Raw genomic sequence first — 19,076 nt, forward strand, 5'->3', positions numbered from 1 at the left:
TTTCTGTAGCTCAAGTACAACCTGTGCCCGCTAATCTCCTTCTGTGCTTTTCCATAAAGCAGTGAAGAAAGGATTCACTGCTGTTGGGATTTGAGTAAGATGATCCAAGGTCAATACAGTTCACCTCATCTTGTGTTAATTAACTTTATTACAGTGTAAGGGCAGTAAGAAGTGTGTATCTTTGATCCAACACTGACATAAGAAAAACAAGCAACAGCAATGCTGCTCTGCTCCAGTCCTATATTCTTGTATATGGTATCATGAAAAGCCATATATTTCAGCTGCTTCTGTGATCAACAATACTGTGGCAGGAGAAAGTAGACACTTTTGTTTTAGAGGATAACCTCCCTTCATTCTCAGCTGTCTAGATTCTAGAGATTGTTCTGCATCTCACAAATCAAGTAGAAATGAGCATAAATAAGAGCACACTCCCCCCAGATTGAGGGATAAAGGCTACAACACATCAATCATCTCAGGCCAGTATGAATCTGCAACATCCTGCCATTACATCCTCCTGACATTCATCTCCCATTAGAAAATAAAACACTGTAGCAGTGACGCATCCATGCCCATCAAAGTTAATGGTGACAGATGATGATAAACAAATGTCGCTGCCCAATTGTCCAATTGTCCAATGCTGCAAATCCTGGGTTGAGGCATTCATATGGAAGTGGAGTTGGGACTTTCCCATGATGCCCTATGCCAGCAGGAAGGAGAGTCAGGGCAGCATGACGTAATTCTCAGCAATTTCCAGGACGTACAAGTTGGACAGGCCTGACTGGTCCTCAGTCTGATGTGTCTCCAAAATGACCATCCTGCAGTGAGAAGGTCACAGATTGTCAAGCACAAATATCTGGAATTGAAAACCTGCTTACACGCCAAGAAAATCTTAATGGTAGTAAACATTGGATGCACCATAACAATGCTAATCTGATGTAAGTTATGAATGGCTAGGGGTCTCATTCATTTTTCTGCCCATGGTAATAACTGTGGTGAGTCTCTGACTTATCCTGCAGCACCATCATCAGCTCAAAATGCTTGTCTGTTGGATACTTCGGTTTAAGTGCAGTGTGGTGGGGTGGGGGTGGGGGTTCTCTGCTGTGTACAGAGTGATGTGTTTTGAATTTCCCAATTGTTTGTAATAAACAGAAGCTGAGCTGAACTTATTAGTTGGCAGCAGCAACAAAAGCCACCGTGTCTGAACAGACAAAGAAAACAGCACCACCTGCAGCAATATAAGCCCCCAGACATTTAACACCACAGCAATGAGTGAAGACAGTCTGTACCTGTCTGACTGCACCAATCTGTAGATCTTCCTGTGGTCAGTGGTTTCCTCCAGCACCTCAGTGAAACTCTGCCCTCTCCTCTGCCAGCCGTGACGCCACACTGCCAACAGCGTGTCCTCAAAATACACTGGACAGACAGACAGAGTCAGTGCTAAGATGTAATCATCTACAAAATGAACCATCAATGGGTTGTGACTGAATCTTCTCACCTATAGACTCAACATCATGAGAGAAGGTGGTCTCATATGTCACGGGCCTGTTGCTCTTCAGCTCCCCCTTCAGATCAACTATATGTACTGACTCTGTGGAGGAGAGACTTAGTGTTGGATTATCAGCAGCTGAGCTGGGCAGAGCTGAAAGTCTCTGTACACACCGTGGATAAACCAACACCTGAACTTCACAACTTCACAATCTCTGAATACACTTCGTTTCTCATCCAGATCACATGACTGTGGCTGGATCCATACTTGCACAGCCTTTATCTGAACTCTTGTAGTCTTAAAGATGTAGTTTTAACATCAGAACCCCAGGGGCTCTTCCTGTTGAAGAAAAACTGCCTTTTCTTCTGGTTACGTAATTGTCCATATTAAAACGTAAACATGTTTAAGAATAAACACCAATCGCATAATTTCTTTTGGTATTTCCCATTATGTAGATTGATGATTGATGACAAAAAATTCAACCTAGTAATACCATAATATACAGAGTTTCATACTGCGATATACTGTGCCATAACAGGGTGAGTGTTATCTCCAGTATGTTGGGAGTGGACACATTTATATGAACAAACCTGTACAATCTAATGCAACTTCACACATTATTCGTGTAGCAAAGGGTCTTTCTGTGAAGCTGATAATGTTCGGTGTGAACTCAGCTCTGTGGCATTTTTGAGGCCGTACTTGATTTATTGCACTGGGCGATAATGTAGAGATATTTGTGTTGTTATGTGTATCTCTGTATAATGTATGGAAAGTATTCTGTATTGTCAGTCAAATATTGATGAGACGTGTTAAAAGAAACTTGCATTACTTACTTTCTAAGAGGACGAGCAGTGAGCTGCTGTCCAACTGGTTTACTTGCACAACGTCTGGACAAGGTTTCTCTGCAAGAAAACACACACACAAACACAGACACATCAACAACATCATCAGCAACAACAAAAACAATGGTGTGACATGTAAAATGCAGAAGACTGGCTGGGAATTCAGATCATGATGTTGCATTTGTAGCCCCTTGAGTTTTACATATAATAACGCAGTACCAACTTACCCAGGCCAATGCTGGTGAACCAGGACGTGTTGGAGTTGAGGTTCATGTATTCTACACTGACTGGCAGACTGGGGCTGGACCCCCGAGACACACCGATACACACCAGCGGGTACTCTTGCTGGGGCGCCACAACCATCTCAAACACCCGCAGAGGGTTGGGCAGGGGGAAGTCAAAATGCTGCATGCATGAAAGAGGAAAGGTGTAAGTGAAGTAATGTCCTTTAAATTGTCTTCGGGTAATTAGCGGTGGTTTTTCATCTCAAGAGGGCAGCGAACACGGCAGTGAGTTTGTTCAAGGACACTTAAACCTGCAACATTTCAGCCGCAGCATGGCGTGTAACTGAGGACATCAGTGAGTCTATTCCCAAAACCATTACCACTTTATGGTCAAAGGGCTAAAGCTAACTCATAAATTTAATGGTGACAATAAAATACTTTATTTCGCTGGCAGCAGTCATGTTATTAGCTGCTGTCAGTGTTCACAGTCCAATAAAAATGGTAAAAACTACTGTAAAAGACAGAGAAGTAACAAAGAGGAGCCCATGGCATCACACCATACATCATCTCAATTCGCACATAATTTTTGTTGCGTTTTCACAGTCTACATCCTATTTATCATCCATGGGTCTTCCTGCATCACAGTATGTAATTCCTCTGCTCTTTTTACTCAGTCTTTAAATATATAAAACCTTCAAGACAAAAAAAAACATTGTGAACTTTACAGGAGGAGAAAGGCTGGTAATTATACATGAAAATGCATTTTTATAGAACACAGACCATGAGACCATGCTTTTTACATTTCATGGACCGTTAGAAGAAGCTTAATGTTGTGTTACTTCTGCAATGTTATGCCACATTAACACTGATGTCAAATAAAATCTCAGAAACCTCTGGGTTGGAAAATCTCTCTTTTTTTTTAGACTCTACAGGGGAACTCTGACAGCCACACTTCCTTACTGACATGTTTACACCTATTAACCTAAATAAACTGGTTCACTTTTTATTTCCTGAGGACTAAAACATTAGAGTAGAGAATGCTTTTTTTTATACTCATACCTTAATGAGCATGAACTTGTGCATGGGCTCGTACCACTGCAGCAGCACCACACTGGACTCCAGAGCACAGCACAGGAACACACAGCCTCTCTGCATGCTACCTGCTACATGAGACGAGACAGGATACACGTTTTAGTTGGTCATCTCTCTGAATTGTACGGGAATCTGCAGGAATCTCTTTCTACTGTACTTTAAATTCACAAACTAGTGTGCAGGTAATTTTGCTTCACCACACCAACTATCTAAACTATATCTGGACACACACACAGACACTATTTCACTACTTGCAGGAAATTGATGTGTAAATTTAATATGTCTTTTTTTGCTATAAGGCAGTATTTGGTCTCACCAACTGAGCAGGTCTTGCAGCCTTTTGTATCAGGTATTTTACACGTCACTGCATATTTCCTGAAGATAAAATAGATAAATCAGTTTTTGATTGGCATGAACAGATGTTGGTAAGTTTTTTGAGACAAACTTTTCAAATCAAACAGGGGAGGGAGAGAGACACAAAATGAAATGCAGCGAGTCCAGTGTTACCTAGGTAACAGTCTGTGAGTCGGCAAGGCAACCATCCTCTGGTCTTTCCGAGCCTGTTCATACAACTCCTTCAGCGAATGGGAGTGAAGCTGCAGCGATTTACCTGTCAACACAGAATCAGACGCAGTTTGAAAGTTTGTCTTCTTTGCTTCTCCCTGTTGATTCTCAGAGAGCTGCAGCTTTCACAGGGTGAACACACACAAACACTCACGCTCCGAACTACGGCTCCAAACCACCTGACTTAGTATTTAATCCATGTAAATGTGCAGAAAACATGCAAGCATGATGAGCACTGAATGGCTCTGTTTTAGCAGGATTAATGTGTAGAGTTGGTCTCTTGCCTACTGACATCTTAATGTGGTTTATAAAGCTGGCTACTGTTGCTAAGCCAGTTGGTTAATACATTAAGGGTCACAGCAGACAGCCAGAAATCCTTTGACCTGTTAATTAAAACATGTCCTCTGCTTTCGTAGCAGCTCCTCAATATGTTCTTTAAATTCCAGCGAGATGTTTTTCAGGAAGCCCCCATGGAATAGAGACAAACGGCTAATTCTTAATGAACAGTTTGTTCATTTACCTGATACAGACATGAGAACGTTATTAATGGTGTAGACCCATGTACACTTCCCGGGATACAACTGAAAGAGAAAGAGAAGACATCCATTCATTCTTTGCTTCCTTACAGCTGCAGTGTCTCTTTCAAAAACACATTAATGGATTTTCAAGTGTTTTTTGCCTTTTGTGAGAAATTTTCTAATCAACTGTCACAACAACCAAAGGGGTGAGAAATTGGCCACAATGACATTACCAACTAAATCAGACCCAGAGTTTTGCCAGAATAATTTTGGGGCTCACTTCAATCTCCTCTCTCTCCTTTTTTACAACCCACAGATTGATCTGTAGTAAAGATAAAGATCCTACCAGCTCCATTGTGGCTTCTGAGCTGTTGAGGTTAAGAGTATAGATCCCTTCCTCTGCCCCCAGGATCAGATGCTGGTCTGAGGAAGAGAAGAGAAGAGACGCAGGCTGGTCAGACAGATGAAACAGACGTTTGTTAAGAAGAGAAAGCAGAGCAGAGAATTAACTGTGTGCTTTCTTCAATGATACAACCTTTGTTAGTTGGGTTTTCCCAGGTGGTGGAACAGTTTATTTTAAGAGGGCAGCCATGGAAGATCTTTTTAAAGTAGACCTGGAAAGACAGGGGAAGACGTTCAATTATTCACTTTGGCCTCTCTGCAGTCGTTTGTATCAGTGATACAACTTCAAACCACTACATGAACTCTTATACCAGATTAAATGTATTTATCTGATTTATCTGCAGATAAACACAGGCAGTACTCCTAGAAAATGATTGCTGTTTTAATGGTAAAGGTCAATGAGGTGAGATCATTATCAGTTTAAAGACAACAGGCTTACCAAGGAGTGAAATTATAGAAAAAAACCTGTTGATTAATATTTATAAATACTTCAAGATCCAACCTCATAATCTTAAACTCAACATATAATAATAAATATGGAGCCTGCTGAATTTAAATAGCTGTTTCCCTTGGGTACGATGCTGTACACAAGTGTGTGACAGTCTGAAAACATCAAACATCACCCCACATCTCACTCAGACACCCAGCGGTGGAGTTTGATATGAAGGGAGGAGAACTTGTGGCAAAGCAACAGAAACTCACAGGAGGTTTCTTCATGACAGGACTGACGCACTCAGCGGGGTCCTGAGAACAAAAAGAAAAAGTCAATGATGAGCGTGTCAGGACACATCGAGACGGAGGAGAGAAGTAAATCTCAACCATCAACTAAACATTTTGTTTCGGTTACACCGGCGCTGATCCCTGAATTTCACCTCTACTCTCTCAAAGAAGGTCATGTGTCTTGTGGGAATATTTCTACCACACAACACTTACAATAGTAGACTGTGAACAGATGATCTCAGACATAGTAGTGCTAAGTACAAAAAAAAAAGGAAAAATACAGTAAATCTCTTTTCAATTTTATCTGTTGTTCTACCTTTGATGGGGGTTGCCGTCTGCGTATGCCTTTAGGAGGAAGCTCTGGAGGAAGGAGGTCCAGTGGGTTGTCATTCAACTGGACGGGTAAGGACATAGGGTCTGAACCACACACACACAAACATACAATAAGAAAAGTAATTCAAATGAAAAAGTTGTTCTGTAGTTGAACTTTCTGGACTGATTATTAGTCATTTTTCTCCAAACAGTAGTTGTGTTTGTGAGGGTGATGGCTGAGGAGGAAACTGGACAAACTAACTCCTGCAATATTTCCTGTTTAATAAAGCACAATCTTGAATACTGGTCTGAATACCCTGCAGTGCTGTCCTGATCGGACCTTTGGATCAATTAGTCAGTCCAGTACATTAAAGTTATCTGAAGAATATAGAATGTATCATATAACATACAACTTTTGCTTTAAATCATCAGGATATAATATGGTGTTTGAACAATATTAAAGCATCATGTTTATACTGACTCAATGCTGGGGAGCTTATTTTCTGTTGGTTGAGAATCAAGCTTGTTGTTTTTGCTGTTATTGTGCAAACATTGCAAATATTGCAAAGGAAAAAAAAAACATATTCAAGTTGACTTCTATATTGTGTATATGGGCCATTCATTCCTTCAGTACTGTGCCTCTTCGGTACAGTATAAAGGTGAGGCAGCTCACCTGAGTGTCTTGAGGATCGTGGTTGGGGCGTGGGTCGGACGTGCGTCCCACTGGAGGTCCTGAGAAGGGCGGTGGCGTACAGGGAGCATGGTTTCCTTGACCGCTCATCTTCTCCCGCCATGCTTTCCTCTGAGCTGGTGCGTGCTTTAGGCTGCAAACACAGAAACATAAAACAATATTTTTTGTAAACCGACTGAATCTTGAATGTCTTTATATCTTAAATAATATAAACTGCCCAATGTTCTTATCCAAAACAATTACACATGGCACAGCGGGAAGAGGTTTGACATGCTCCAGGGTTCATTAGCTAACATGGAACCTGAATCTCTGAAGCCATTACACTGACTTCCTCTGCAGTTGTATATGTACAACCAATCAGTCATAAATGACTTCTTCTATCCTGATCTTGGACATTATTTTCATCATACACTGATAAAGTGTATAAACTATTAACTGAGTAATGTTTTCCAGTTAACACAATAAACTACTAATTAGTCAGATAACATACTAACTAATATTTAATACTAATATAATATAAATGCATATATATTGTCACTCATTCAGGAATGTGTTAATAAATGTAGCACAACCTCTGAAAAATTTATGAACATATGTGGAGAAAGGTACTTTTCATTCTGAAACCTGACATTCAATTCTCAGCCTTCGCATATCTATCTATCTATCTATCTATCTATCTATCTATCTATCTATCTATCTATGTATCTATCTACCTACCTACCTACAACTGTTATAACCAAAAATGACTTCATGATAATATGATAACGATGTAAATAGCATGCAGAAGCACTTTTAAGAAGGGGTTGTCTTAAAAGACATTGCTCTGTAATAAATACACAAATACATTTTTTCCCTGTCCACTCAGTAATCACCTTTGGAGGAAGTGGAGGCGGGGTTTCATCAGCTATGTCACTGTTGGCAGAGAGACAGTTGCTTCAGTGGTGCATAAATGATACAAATACACATTAATACACATGTGAGTTTGTGTTTATTCATCTTACCTAGTGGCTATCGTAGGGCTGAGGTGGACAAAAGACAAAGAGACGGTGTCAGTGCAGTCTATTGAAATAATTGCATAGGCTTGATTGTATATAAAGAGAAAAACACGAGGAAACTAGAAGGCCATCAGACAGCGCAGACCTCCACCAAGGCCAATGTCAAAAAACATACACCACACTTCAGAGGAAAAAATTCAAATTCATAGTAAATGATCTGGATCTTCTCTGGCCCACGCCCCCGCCTCTCCACCAAGTTTGGTGTAAAACAGATCAGCAGTTTTTGCGTAATGAGGCTGACAAATGGGTGAATACATAACCTCCTTGGTGCAGGTAATGACTGCTGGCAAAAGTCAAACGCACTCTCAAATATCTATGAGGGGCTCAGGTCCTAAGCTTCAGCAAATGAGCAAATAAGAACATTTGACATTCAATCAGCTGTGATCATTACATAACAGTTTAAATTCAGGCTACCGTGGTGTTTTGGAATGAGTCATTCGTAAGCTGTGGTGTTTTGTTAAATGTGGATTTGGTAACATTGTGTGAGGTTTTCTTACATATCCACATCATCATAGTCATCATCTGATTCTGTGTCCTCATCCCTGAGAGAGAAAGAGAACAAAGAGGTTCAATATTTTACGGTTTAATGTGACTCCATGTCTCTGACTGATCTGTCATCCAGTTACCTCACTGGACTCTTGCTACTGCCAGCTGATCCTAGTGAAGGTCTTAACTGTAAAGAAAACACATGACATTACCAATATGTTAAAAGAGGTTAACAGTTTAGAGATGTATAAAACAAGAACTCCACAGTCACAAAGATCACAAAAAATCACAATGTGCTTTACATCATAAAAAGTACAAAGGTTAAAGACAAAGAAATAGGACCATAAAAAGCAACACAATGAATAAAAAGCAACAAAATAAAATGGAGGAGGTATTCAGACAGACTAACCAAAAGCCTGTGTGAATAAAATGTTTTTCAGCTGCTTCAAGGTGTCGCAGGTGTCTATGGATCGCAAGGATAGGGGCAGAGCAGTCTCTGAAAAGCACGGTCACCTCGTGTTGTGTTAAGTGAATTGTTTTGTTTGGCTTATGATAGATATAATGATAAATTTGAGATCCCAATGGAGAAAACGAATGGGGATTCCTGCACACAAAGTTCACCTCTGATGAGTCCTGCACTTCTTCTTGACATTTACGGGACATAACACAAGAGTGAATCACTGTTAATTATGGTCTGCCTTTCCCAGTATCAGCAATGTTGACTTTTTACAAACTGTGATACCACCAATGTGAAAAGAGGAAATATTTATTTTGAAATACTAACAGAGATAAAGACAGACTGGACACATCACTATCTGTGCCCTATGTACAGGGCATCCTATGCACTAAGTGTATGTTTGCTCGTATGCACATATATACATACACAATAATATGTATATACAGGTTCTTACTGTATGTATAAGTATGTACTGTATGTTCATACTCAACATACAGTACAAATATATACACATATCTCTGTATATATGTTTGCATATATGCATGTTTTGTTTGTATGTACATATAAATATATAGTAAGTTGTTTGTAAGTATGTAATGTATAAATAATGAAATGTATCATTAAATGTGTCATAAGCTTACCGTTACATTTGGCGAATCTTTCCTCACAGGCCTCTGAGTGTAAATCTGTTCCACTGAGCAAACACAAGTAAAACAATATAACACACTGACACTTTCCACATTAATAATTAATGTCATAACATTTCAGCCACTGTCCACAATGTCTTACCCAGAGAAACTTAAATAAGAGCAAAGGCAGAATAAATTTGCATTCTTTCACCTGCATTTTTATCATCTAAAAAATAGTGAGCAACACGGCTGAAACAAATGTACTGTATACACAGACTGTATATTGCATATGTTTATTGTGCTTTTGGTGAGGTAATATTTCCAAAAGTTAAGTGCAGAAAGCTGCAGAAGTGCATTTTTGCTTTAGCAAATTAAAGCATGTTTTCTGGCAGGGAATATTTGAAAAAAATGTGTCAAAATGATAAAAAATCATGAAGGCTTGTAGTGACAGCGTGTGTTTTCTTACAGCTTATGTCAGAGTTTGTCCTCTCTGCCCGGTTGTGTTTGTTGATTGACTGGATCCTCCTTAAAGATCCTGGAATTGCCACCTTAAATCAACAACAAAACCTATGGTTAACCCCACCACCAGCTAGAAAATTGTATTTTACAGCTAATTTATAATGTGAAATCAAATTAGACCCACCAAAAGTGGAAAATCCATTTAATTTATTTAAATGTATTTATTTAAAATGGAAAAAATAGACTGAAATAATAGATTGAATATCTTTTTTTACTAATCAGCAATTCATCATGACATAAACAGATTCCTCATATCTTCCGAGAGTCTAATCTCAATTTATCAAAGAAAGTTTGAATAAGAATCTGGTTAAGACCTCCATGTCCTCGTCCTCCGACATCAGGCAGGTCTTCAGTTTCTCAGGGTGGCAGAACTTCTCCAGCAGGTCCAGGGTCAGCTCCTGGTTCAAGCACTGCTGGGTCAAAAATGCGTGCTGCAGAGAGGGGATGAGGTGGAGAAGAGACACAGGACACAAAGAATGGAGGAAGAGACAGTGAGCACAGATTAACAGAAACAGCAGGTAACTGGAGGAAGAAGACTGTTAACAGCAGTGCAGTGGTCAACACCAGCTCAGTCCGGTAAATAATAGTTTTTGGCCACATGGAGGCAGCAGAAACAATTTGTGAACTTGTTTGACTTGTTCATTTAAAAGTCCTATATTTGACACTTTTCCAGTGTTGTATTTGAAGTGTTGATCCATAAGAAGATATATTTGTGGTTTTAAGAACCAAAAACCATCTGAGTGTAGTTCTACATCTCCTCTCTCAGGCTTCTCCCTGGAGCTCTGGTAACAACAGGTCAATGAGCCAATCAGAAGAGAGGAGGCCCTGAGCCGATTTCAGGTAAACACTCAGAGAAACCAAATCTTGCAAGATTGAATGGTGTGTCCAGGTGGGCGGGGCTTGGGACAGGGCTTAGAGCAGTGACTGCTTGTTGTGACATCACAAAGTTCCAGAAGTCCTTACAGCTGGTTTTAAGGCTCAGTCTCTGAATACAGGCTGTGTGCATTTCTCTGTGGACTGAGGCTTTGATACTTTCAGAGTATTACTATAGAACCTAGACCTGCTTTATAATCAAACAACACATGGGCATCTACCTTTATACTCCATGGGACGTTTAAAGATCCAGCAGTTACAGAGGAACACTAACTTTGGCTATGAAGCTCCTTAAAGTCAAGGGGAGCTGCAGATTCTCACCACGGGCAAACCCTGTCATATTGTCTTTAGATAAGTTATCATAAAAAAATAGCTTTTAAGCTGTAATACCCTCTTTCCAACTGCCCCGTACAAATCAGCATTACTACATTTTCAAAATAATGTGAGAATGTATCAGCTTTAATCAGTAGTTACGACCTTCAACTGACAGCTTGTCTTCTCTTAAACATTCACAGTCTGTCAGTCTCTCTGGCTCAACTGATCAGTCAACTCCAGGCAGAAACGACACTATATAAACTTAAAGAGAAGATTTTGTGAGAAATACTGACTGAGAGCATCTTGGAGGCGCTGGGTCTCTTCTTCGGGTTCCTCACCAACATGGCCTTGACAAAGTTATAAAAATTGGACGACCTGCAGACAGGAGATATGTTGGCAGCATTTTATAAATAGAAAAAAAAAAATCTACATACAGTTCTTCATAAATACATACAGTATACAGACATAAAGAACTGATTGTATTTAGATCCTTTTTATCAGTTCATATTGATACACCAGTTGAAGGTATTTGTGTGCTTGCTTTTATTTCCTCTTATTATGTAACATACACTGAGAAAACAAATATACAAGACCAGAAAACTGCACCTGATCATAACAGACTGATTGATACTGTAGGAAAAAATAGCTCCCATGATTAAATGAAAAAATATAATATATTTTATAATAGTAATAATAGTTTTTATTTACCATTTGGACTTGTCTTTCAGTTTCGGAGGCTGGTAGCCGCTCTTGGACATGAGAAACAGGACGCTGCAGAAAATGACAGAGTTGACCACAATCAACAAGAATCTGCATGTGTTAAATTATGTACATGATGTCACATACATATCTGCACAGTCCTGGTCAGTCCTATGACTGATATAGTTTGTGGGCTGGACCATAACTATAGTGTGTTTCATTTGGCAGAGTGAGGAAGGTGTTTGTGTGACTGGGCGATAGCGTGCATGAACATCCGTTTGCCGGACGTGTGGGTGGTGGAAAAAATTGTTGTTTGTTTTCTTTGAAAGATAACAAAACCAATCAGCATGGGCGGGAATGTGTTTAATTACAGGACTTTGGATGCATGTGTCCACACGCATGGGGAAACACAAGTTTTTTGTGTGTAGCATGTGAATATGTTTCCAGACAGTTTGAGAAGATCTGTCATGCATTTTTGGTGTGTGCGTGATTGTGACAGGGGTCAAGGCAGAATAGATTTCTTCATGGGTCTTTTATGGCAAAAATGCAATCAATCAATATGTGCAGGTCTGTCCAAGGGAGCAGTAAACAACAAAGACGCAGACAGTTAACACAAAGTGGTGCTGGCCTCTTCTTATCATCTGCCAGATTTGAACTGAACAATGTTTACTGTTATGAACATTAATTTTAGCATTTTTTGTGGAACTACTTTCTACTGATGAAATTGTTCGTCTGAAAACTGCTCATTATCCAGAATAACTGGGACCCTTTCTAGAAAGAGGTGTTGAAATTTTATGCTTAATTTTCCATCACTATCAGCAGCACAAATTAAACTTTTTTTAAAAATTAATTTCCACTGTACCTGGGTGGCAGCAGAAATCTCAGAAATGTTATCTCAAAACTTGGACAAGTAAAACCAGAGGTAAGTGAGAAAATATGACATATTTTGTCATTGAACTGACCCTTTAATGTAAATAATTCAGAGGGTCTGCAAAGGGTGGGGGATATTAAATGGGATATTACAATATTAGAAGTAACGGTTTGAATAACCATAATACTCACAGCAGAACATTTACTGCTTTTAGCTGTTGCTAGACAACAGCTTCATGGTGTAGTAAACTAATATTTCTGTAATGCCCTAAAAACAAGAATGAACTTAAGTCATTTGTGGTAAGTGGTCATAGTTGATAATGACCATGGTTATTTTTGACCGATATCTGTGTGTATGTGGAGAGATGAACACATGCTTATGGGGTTCAGTGTGTATTTACCGCAGCGGATGGACGTCAAACATTGGTGGCTGTAGCTCTGCCATCTCTATAGCTGTGATGCCCACAGACCAGATGTCACATAATTCATTGTAACCGCCTTTTATCTCCACTGCTGCCACCTCTGGTGCCATCCTGAGGGCGGGAGGGGAACAGCATTGATTTACACATCATAGAAAACACAACCAAGCAGAACAGATCAGTAGTTATACTATCACTTTTGTCAAAGACGCAGCTGCTCTGATCCTAGATTACAGCTCTGTGAAAACAACAAAAGATTATTCTAAATGATCATGGTTAGAATATACCTTTTAAATGTTGCTCACTGTTTGCCAGACAAGCAGGAAATGGCTCATCATGTTGAACTATATGTGACATATTTTGAATATAATTGCACAAATGTTTGCACTAGCTACAGAGCTGCTTGAAAAGTAATGGCATCATGCAGGACACATGATATGCATATATAATGTGGTAAAAGAGTTCATATCAATTTGTTCCCATCAGCCACCTGCAGTTATTTTGTCCCTAAATGTTCAGCGTCGGGTGTTTACAGGAGAAAACTCAAAGCTGCAGAGAGAGTGGTCTCTTGGTTTTGACCTTACCAATATGGCGTCCCAATGAAGGACATCCGCCGGGCCAGAGTGGCTGTGATCTGAGCTGAGATCCCAAAGTCAGCTACACAACAGAGGAAATAAATAATAGTGTGAAAAAACAACAGCCATCCATTCAACACCTGTCATATGTGAAGGTCTGCAAATCAGGAAGACAGGTTTCTGCAAATCTAGAGTGAGCCTTTGTAATAATCTTACAATCAAAGATCAATCAAATAAATTTGTACTTTTTTATTTGACAAACATTTATTACAGAGTTACTGCAAACTGCTACAAAGGCAACATGTGCTAAAACTTGTCTTCAGTGCATAAACCCAACTTTTTGAAAAAAGATCTTTAGTTTTTTGAATTTTGAAAATGTTTGTGTTTCTAATGTATGAGGAAAAATTCAAATAGGTCCATCAGTGTTCTTTGATCCTGCTTGGATTAACATGGTGTATTCATGGGAAGCTGAAACATCGATAGTTGCTTGTAAATGAAACAATGTTTTGAACTGTTGGACTCAGACTACCACAAGATAAATTCCCAACACACACATTGAGTCCTTCAATAAGGTACAAATCAGCTATGTTTCAACAAGACAGCAGAGATGTTTTAATTGAGCCGTAACTCTTGCAGCGAGTGACTCATCTTAACCACATTGGTACAGTGCACAACAGTGCAAACATCCACGTACCCAGCTTGACCTCGCCCTGATCATTGAGGAGGATGTTGGCACCCTAGAAGCAAGAGAGAGCAAGATAAACATGAACACAGACACAACCACAGACACTTCTTATTATAACAAGACTCTCCTTTACCCACTCACTGATCTTTACCTGAACCCACACAAGATGGAAATAAAATCTGCTAACTCTGGTTCACTGGACGAACTTTATTTATTGTTGTAGTGTGTTTTCTTTCGATAAGTGGTAACACTTTATTTGTTATAGTCTGCCTACAGAGTTCACACATGTGTAACATATCTAAAGGTTATTGGTTGAGACTCAACAATTCAACTGTTTCCCTCACTCTCACCATTTAATGGTTTACTCATTGTTGGCTGAATATTTGTATATAGTACATTGTTGAACATTATTTGAGGATTCAGATATTCAACAAAGGTAAGTGAAATGTTACAAAAACTCAGATAACTAACTAGTGTAAACTCTCTGTAAACAGGCTCTCCATATAATTTGCTAATTTTCTGTTGCATCTCCAGTAAGATTCAATCTTTTTTTTATCCCAGATTTCAATGTAAACATTTACCGTCTCATTTTATAAACTACTTTTTCATCATAAATATATAGGGTTGAAAGTCTGAGACACAACATATTGTCTATCAGATGTTTCAATAAAAAAAAACATACACATTATTTTACTGTTATTCTTCATGAATACAAACAAGTCAAACCCTAATCTTCAGCACTTTGTTTGCCATGCTCTTATTTACATCTTACTCTTTGTTGTTGCAGTGACCCAGTTTTTCCAACAGCAATCTGAACGTTTAATCTTTTGTAGATTCTTGTGCTTTACCACAAATAAAATGCAAGATGCAAGCAAACAAACTTGAAGAATAAAAGACATGCTGACCTTGATGTCTCTGTGGATTTTCTTCTGTGCATGCAGGTAATCCAGGCCCTGGTCACACACACACACAGTGAACATCATAAACGTGACAGATGTGTGTCTCACCAAAATAAAAACATATTCATTTCACACATTAAAAGATCTTCAGCAAGGGAAAATGAAGAATAAATTGGTTTTGTGCCTATAGAACATCATTATCAACAGTAAGGTGTTTTACATTATTATTAAGAAAACCTAAATGAATAATTAATATGCAATTACCTGTAGCATCTCCCTGCAGATGTACGCTATCTGTGACTCAGACAGAGGACCAGTCACTGTAAAACACAATTTGTTAAATATAAATAATAATTTAATGGAGAAACAGCATTTACAGCTTGTACAAGAGAAAGAAGAAAGCAGATTAAATGATCAAGGTTCATTACAACAGTAATTTTCTTTAGTTAATTTTGCATATCAGAACTGTGGACTGGAACAGTTTATGACTGGTGTCTCAGCTTCAAAAAGACTCCAGAGTTGTTTGCACAATTGATTTTTTTTTCATTTGTAAATCAGTCATAGTAACTTTTAAAATTTAAACAAAATTTTAAACAAAAATACATATTAGAAGAACAAAGAGAAAAAAAGTTGACTTAAAGCAAAATGTTTAGATTTTTCAGCCGTGGTTCAAAGGGGAGAACACGACAGGCCACTTTACAAACGACTCCACAGTTAATGCTAACTTCAGGTCAAGTTTAACCAAATTATCCGAACCATTATCTGGATCTGAAAACAAACCTTATGGCACCTGTACTGTCTTGGAATAAATGTCATTTGCACAATTAGTTACTAAATTACTTGTAAAACTGTGTGTACCAGTGTCTCAGTGCCCTGTGTCTCTACAGTGGTGACTGAAATGTTTCATCTGTCTGCATCAACATCTTTAGCACTGATCTCCTGTCTCTGCAGGAGACAGTAAGGGAGGAGGAAAAACCCCAAAATACTGTAACAGTAATACTATTACATCTTTTTTCTTAAAGTTTTAGAATGAGGCTGGCTCAACTATCTCCTGACCTCAGTCACTCTCAGTAGTCCCTCCGTCTTTGAGTGAGCAGGTGAAAACCAGCTGGCAGGAGTAGGAGGGGAATTTCTGGGGAAGCTTTAATCTCAACATAATGCAAAATACTCATATGCTCATTGTTTTTTTTGTTTTTTTAGCACACTGTAGATATTATATTTATTATGGTTAATTGGTCATAAATTTAATATTTAATTCCCCCTTAATCCCTTATCAACACACAACTCTGAGCTTTCCAGGATGTTTGCAGCTTTGTGATTTCATTTCTTCTCAGTTACATGTTGTTTTGGTTTCAACAATTTTCATTGAGTTTTCTTTTTGCTTGTGCTGTTTAAGACGTGTTAAGATGTGTTACAAGTACTCTAAGCATTCTTGCTTCATCAAAGAAATAAACAGATACAACTGTTCAGATTAATACAACCATAAACTCATAAAGGCAGTTTCTTCACGCCAGGTTCAAATATTAGCCACACACACATACAGACACACTCCCTCACCATGGTAGATATCCTGGAGGGAGCCTCCTCCACAGAACTCCATACAGATCCACAGTTTATTAGCTCTGCAGATAGAAGAGGGAAAGTTATTTGTTATCTGCTGTATCTATGATTAATTAGAGAGTGAGAGTAAACACAGGAACAGACAGCTTACCGTATGTAGCTGCCATAATATGCCACTATGTTGGGATGTTTGCAGCTCTTCACGATGACGATCTCCTGCTGGATGATAGAAAAATCATCCTCTGTAGAACCAGACAGAGACAGAAGATGCATGTTTATTATCATCATCACATCAAATATGAACACATGTATAGTCAGTCATTATACGTATACCAGTTAACATATACATAGATCAAAACCAGTGCCTGTTTTCAGCATAATTACTTATTCCTGCACAGTTACAGTGTCTGTGTGTGTGCATGTGTGTAAGAGGCATATCCATTAAACTGACTAAGCTAGAAAATGATGCAAGCTGGGCGATCTTGGAAAAACATTTTCTCTGCAGAAATGCAAACATCAGACTAAACCCTCTGAAAAGCTCACAGAAATAAGATAGATGATCACTGGTTTTGATTGTCAGTGATAAGCTAGTTTGTGACTACGGTTGTTGTTGAGGTTGTCATCAATGCTGACTTTTCTTGCTAATCTTTTCAGATTATTTATGAGGCTAAAGGAAGCAAAAATTCAAGTTTTATAGCAGGAAAAGGGAAAAAGCTTCTGAAATGTGAAACATCTCAATCCAGGAGTCTCAAAACCTGCTATCAAACTGATCCAGTTCCTCTAGAACGTCATCACCAAGTGTCTTTCTGCATGAAGTCACACTCACACCTGTGGGCTTTAATAAGGAGCGTATATCAATGCACAGATGAGCTGTGATATGTCCACCAACCTAAACATCTGTAACCATAGATACTGATATATGCACTTCTCACTCAGCTGTTGTGTTATGTGCTGCTTTCCTGTAAATACAAATAAATATACCCGAAACAAGAAGCACATACTATAAGACCCTTTTCCTATTAAGTTCTTCAAAACTAGGCCTGACATATTTGAAACGTTGGAAACATTGACATCTCACACGTGTTTGTACTGCCCGGCCCATAGGCAGGTCAGTGGGGATTAAAAGGTTAAGGAAATGAGTTATGTTTCCGTTTCTTGCATGAATAAGTCTGCAACCAGAATTTAAAACAGATGTGAATGAGCTGGGTGTCATAGCTTTGAGTTGTATGATTTTTGTTGCTGTGCCACTGTGGGAAATAATGACTCTCTCTCTTTCTCACTGTGTGTGTGCCTAGCTCTGCCTTTTAGCGCTTACTGCGGTGTAATGTTTTGTTAAAACCTCCTGTAATGGAATCATAATGAGTAAAGGGTGGTAATTGTGTTGCCTTAAAACAAGTTTAGGGACTTTCATCAGATGAAGCTGAGACTATGCACTTGCCATAAGCAGCATGCTTCTTACATTTGACCTACAGGTCTGTTTCTCAGCGCCTTGTCTTAACATTTTAGCCTCTGACGTTGCAGAAATATTATAATTATATAATGTAGAACACTGACAGATTAGAGATGTGGCCAAAGGAAATGCAAAGATGAACATGGGTTGTGCTATTTCCTGATGAAATCAAATGAAAAGAGAAACTTTCACCTGGCTCCATCTTGATGACCTTGATGGCTGCCAGCTCTCCGTTCTGCTTGTTACGTGCCTGAAAACACAAGAACAGAAAAAAACAGCTTAACATTTTCACACTGCAGCTGTTAGTCATTTGATGACAGTACTACATTGTAAGTGTGGTGTATTTGAGTTGTGTTTTTGTCTGTGTGCCAGCAGAGCTTCATTTGCATGTTTGCTGTCCAGATCAGTGGAGTGCAACAAACAGCCCTCCTCACCACTGTGACATCAAGGACACAGAAATACATGTACGGAAGCTCACGCTCAGACACACGCATGCACACACACACTTACAGCATTCACATGCACATCACAGCATTACAGTATTCATGCACACAAGAAGGCAAACATACACGCACATGCTGACCTTTAAGGTGTGATACCAGAGTGTGGTGACATATTTCTTTGCTTATCCACGTTATTTATAAACAGAAACCACAAAAAAGATAACTTCCTTATAAAGATTTTCTAAATGGGTCCAAGTTGATAGTATGTTCTGCACTGCACTCTGTTATCCT

The 19,076-nt window shown here is 39.0% G+C and overlaps 1 protein-coding gene across 2 annotated transcripts in view; it reads right to left on the reverse strand.

The window, feature by feature from the left end:
• Positions 1 to 130: 130 nt before the first annotated feature.
• The window catches only part of LOC130167593 (mitogen-activated protein kinase kinase kinase kinase 5-like), a 33,921-nt gene continuing 14,975 nt past the window's right edge, over positions 131 to 19,076 (reverse strand). Inside the window, exons 2-32 of one of the 2 annotated variants that reach the window (XM_056373932.1) lie at positions 18,535 to 18,592; positions 17,044 to 17,134; positions 16,890 to 16,954; positions 15,597 to 15,652; positions 15,339 to 15,386; positions 14,443 to 14,485; positions 13,758 to 13,830; positions 13,156 to 13,287; positions 11,894 to 11,956; positions 11,479 to 11,560; positions 10,312 to 10,428; positions 9,945 to 10,026; positions 9,491 to 9,543; positions 8,533 to 8,579; positions 8,404 to 8,448; positions 7,853 to 7,870; positions 7,724 to 7,763; positions 6,834 to 6,984; positions 6,165 to 6,265; positions 5,831 to 5,872; positions 5,262 to 5,340; positions 5,073 to 5,149; positions 4,729 to 4,789; positions 4,152 to 4,254; positions 3,961 to 4,019; positions 3,612 to 3,715; positions 2,556 to 2,733; positions 2,320 to 2,388; positions 1,496 to 1,588; positions 1,287 to 1,413; positions 131 to 815 (exon numbers count right to left, since the gene is read on the reverse strand). In XM_056373932.1, the coding sequence (XP_056229907.1) occupies positions 719 to 815; positions 1,287 to 1,413; positions 1,496 to 1,588; positions 2,320 to 2,388; positions 2,556 to 2,733; positions 3,612 to 3,715; positions 3,961 to 4,019; positions 4,152 to 4,254; positions 4,729 to 4,789; positions 5,073 to 5,149; positions 5,262 to 5,340; positions 5,831 to 5,872; positions 6,165 to 6,265; positions 6,834 to 6,984; positions 7,724 to 7,763; positions 7,853 to 7,870; positions 8,404 to 8,448; positions 8,533 to 8,579; positions 9,491 to 9,543; positions 9,945 to 10,026; positions 10,312 to 10,428; positions 11,479 to 11,560; positions 11,894 to 11,956; positions 13,156 to 13,287; positions 13,758 to 13,830; positions 14,443 to 14,485; positions 15,339 to 15,386; positions 15,597 to 15,652; positions 16,890 to 16,954; positions 17,044 to 17,134; positions 18,535 to 18,592 (2,454 nt within the window). In that variant the 3' untranslated portion in view covers positions 131 to 718. The other variant, XM_056373930.1, reaches the window with a different exon arrangement.

This window comes from Seriola aureovittata, chromosome 4, assembly GCF_021018895.1.
Source record: "Seriola aureovittata isolate HTS-2021-v1 ecotype China chromosome 4, ASM2101889v1, whole genome shotgun sequence".
Taxonomy (NCBI): domain Eukaryota; kingdom Metazoa; phylum Chordata; class Actinopteri; order Carangiformes; family Carangidae; genus Seriola; species Seriola aureovittata.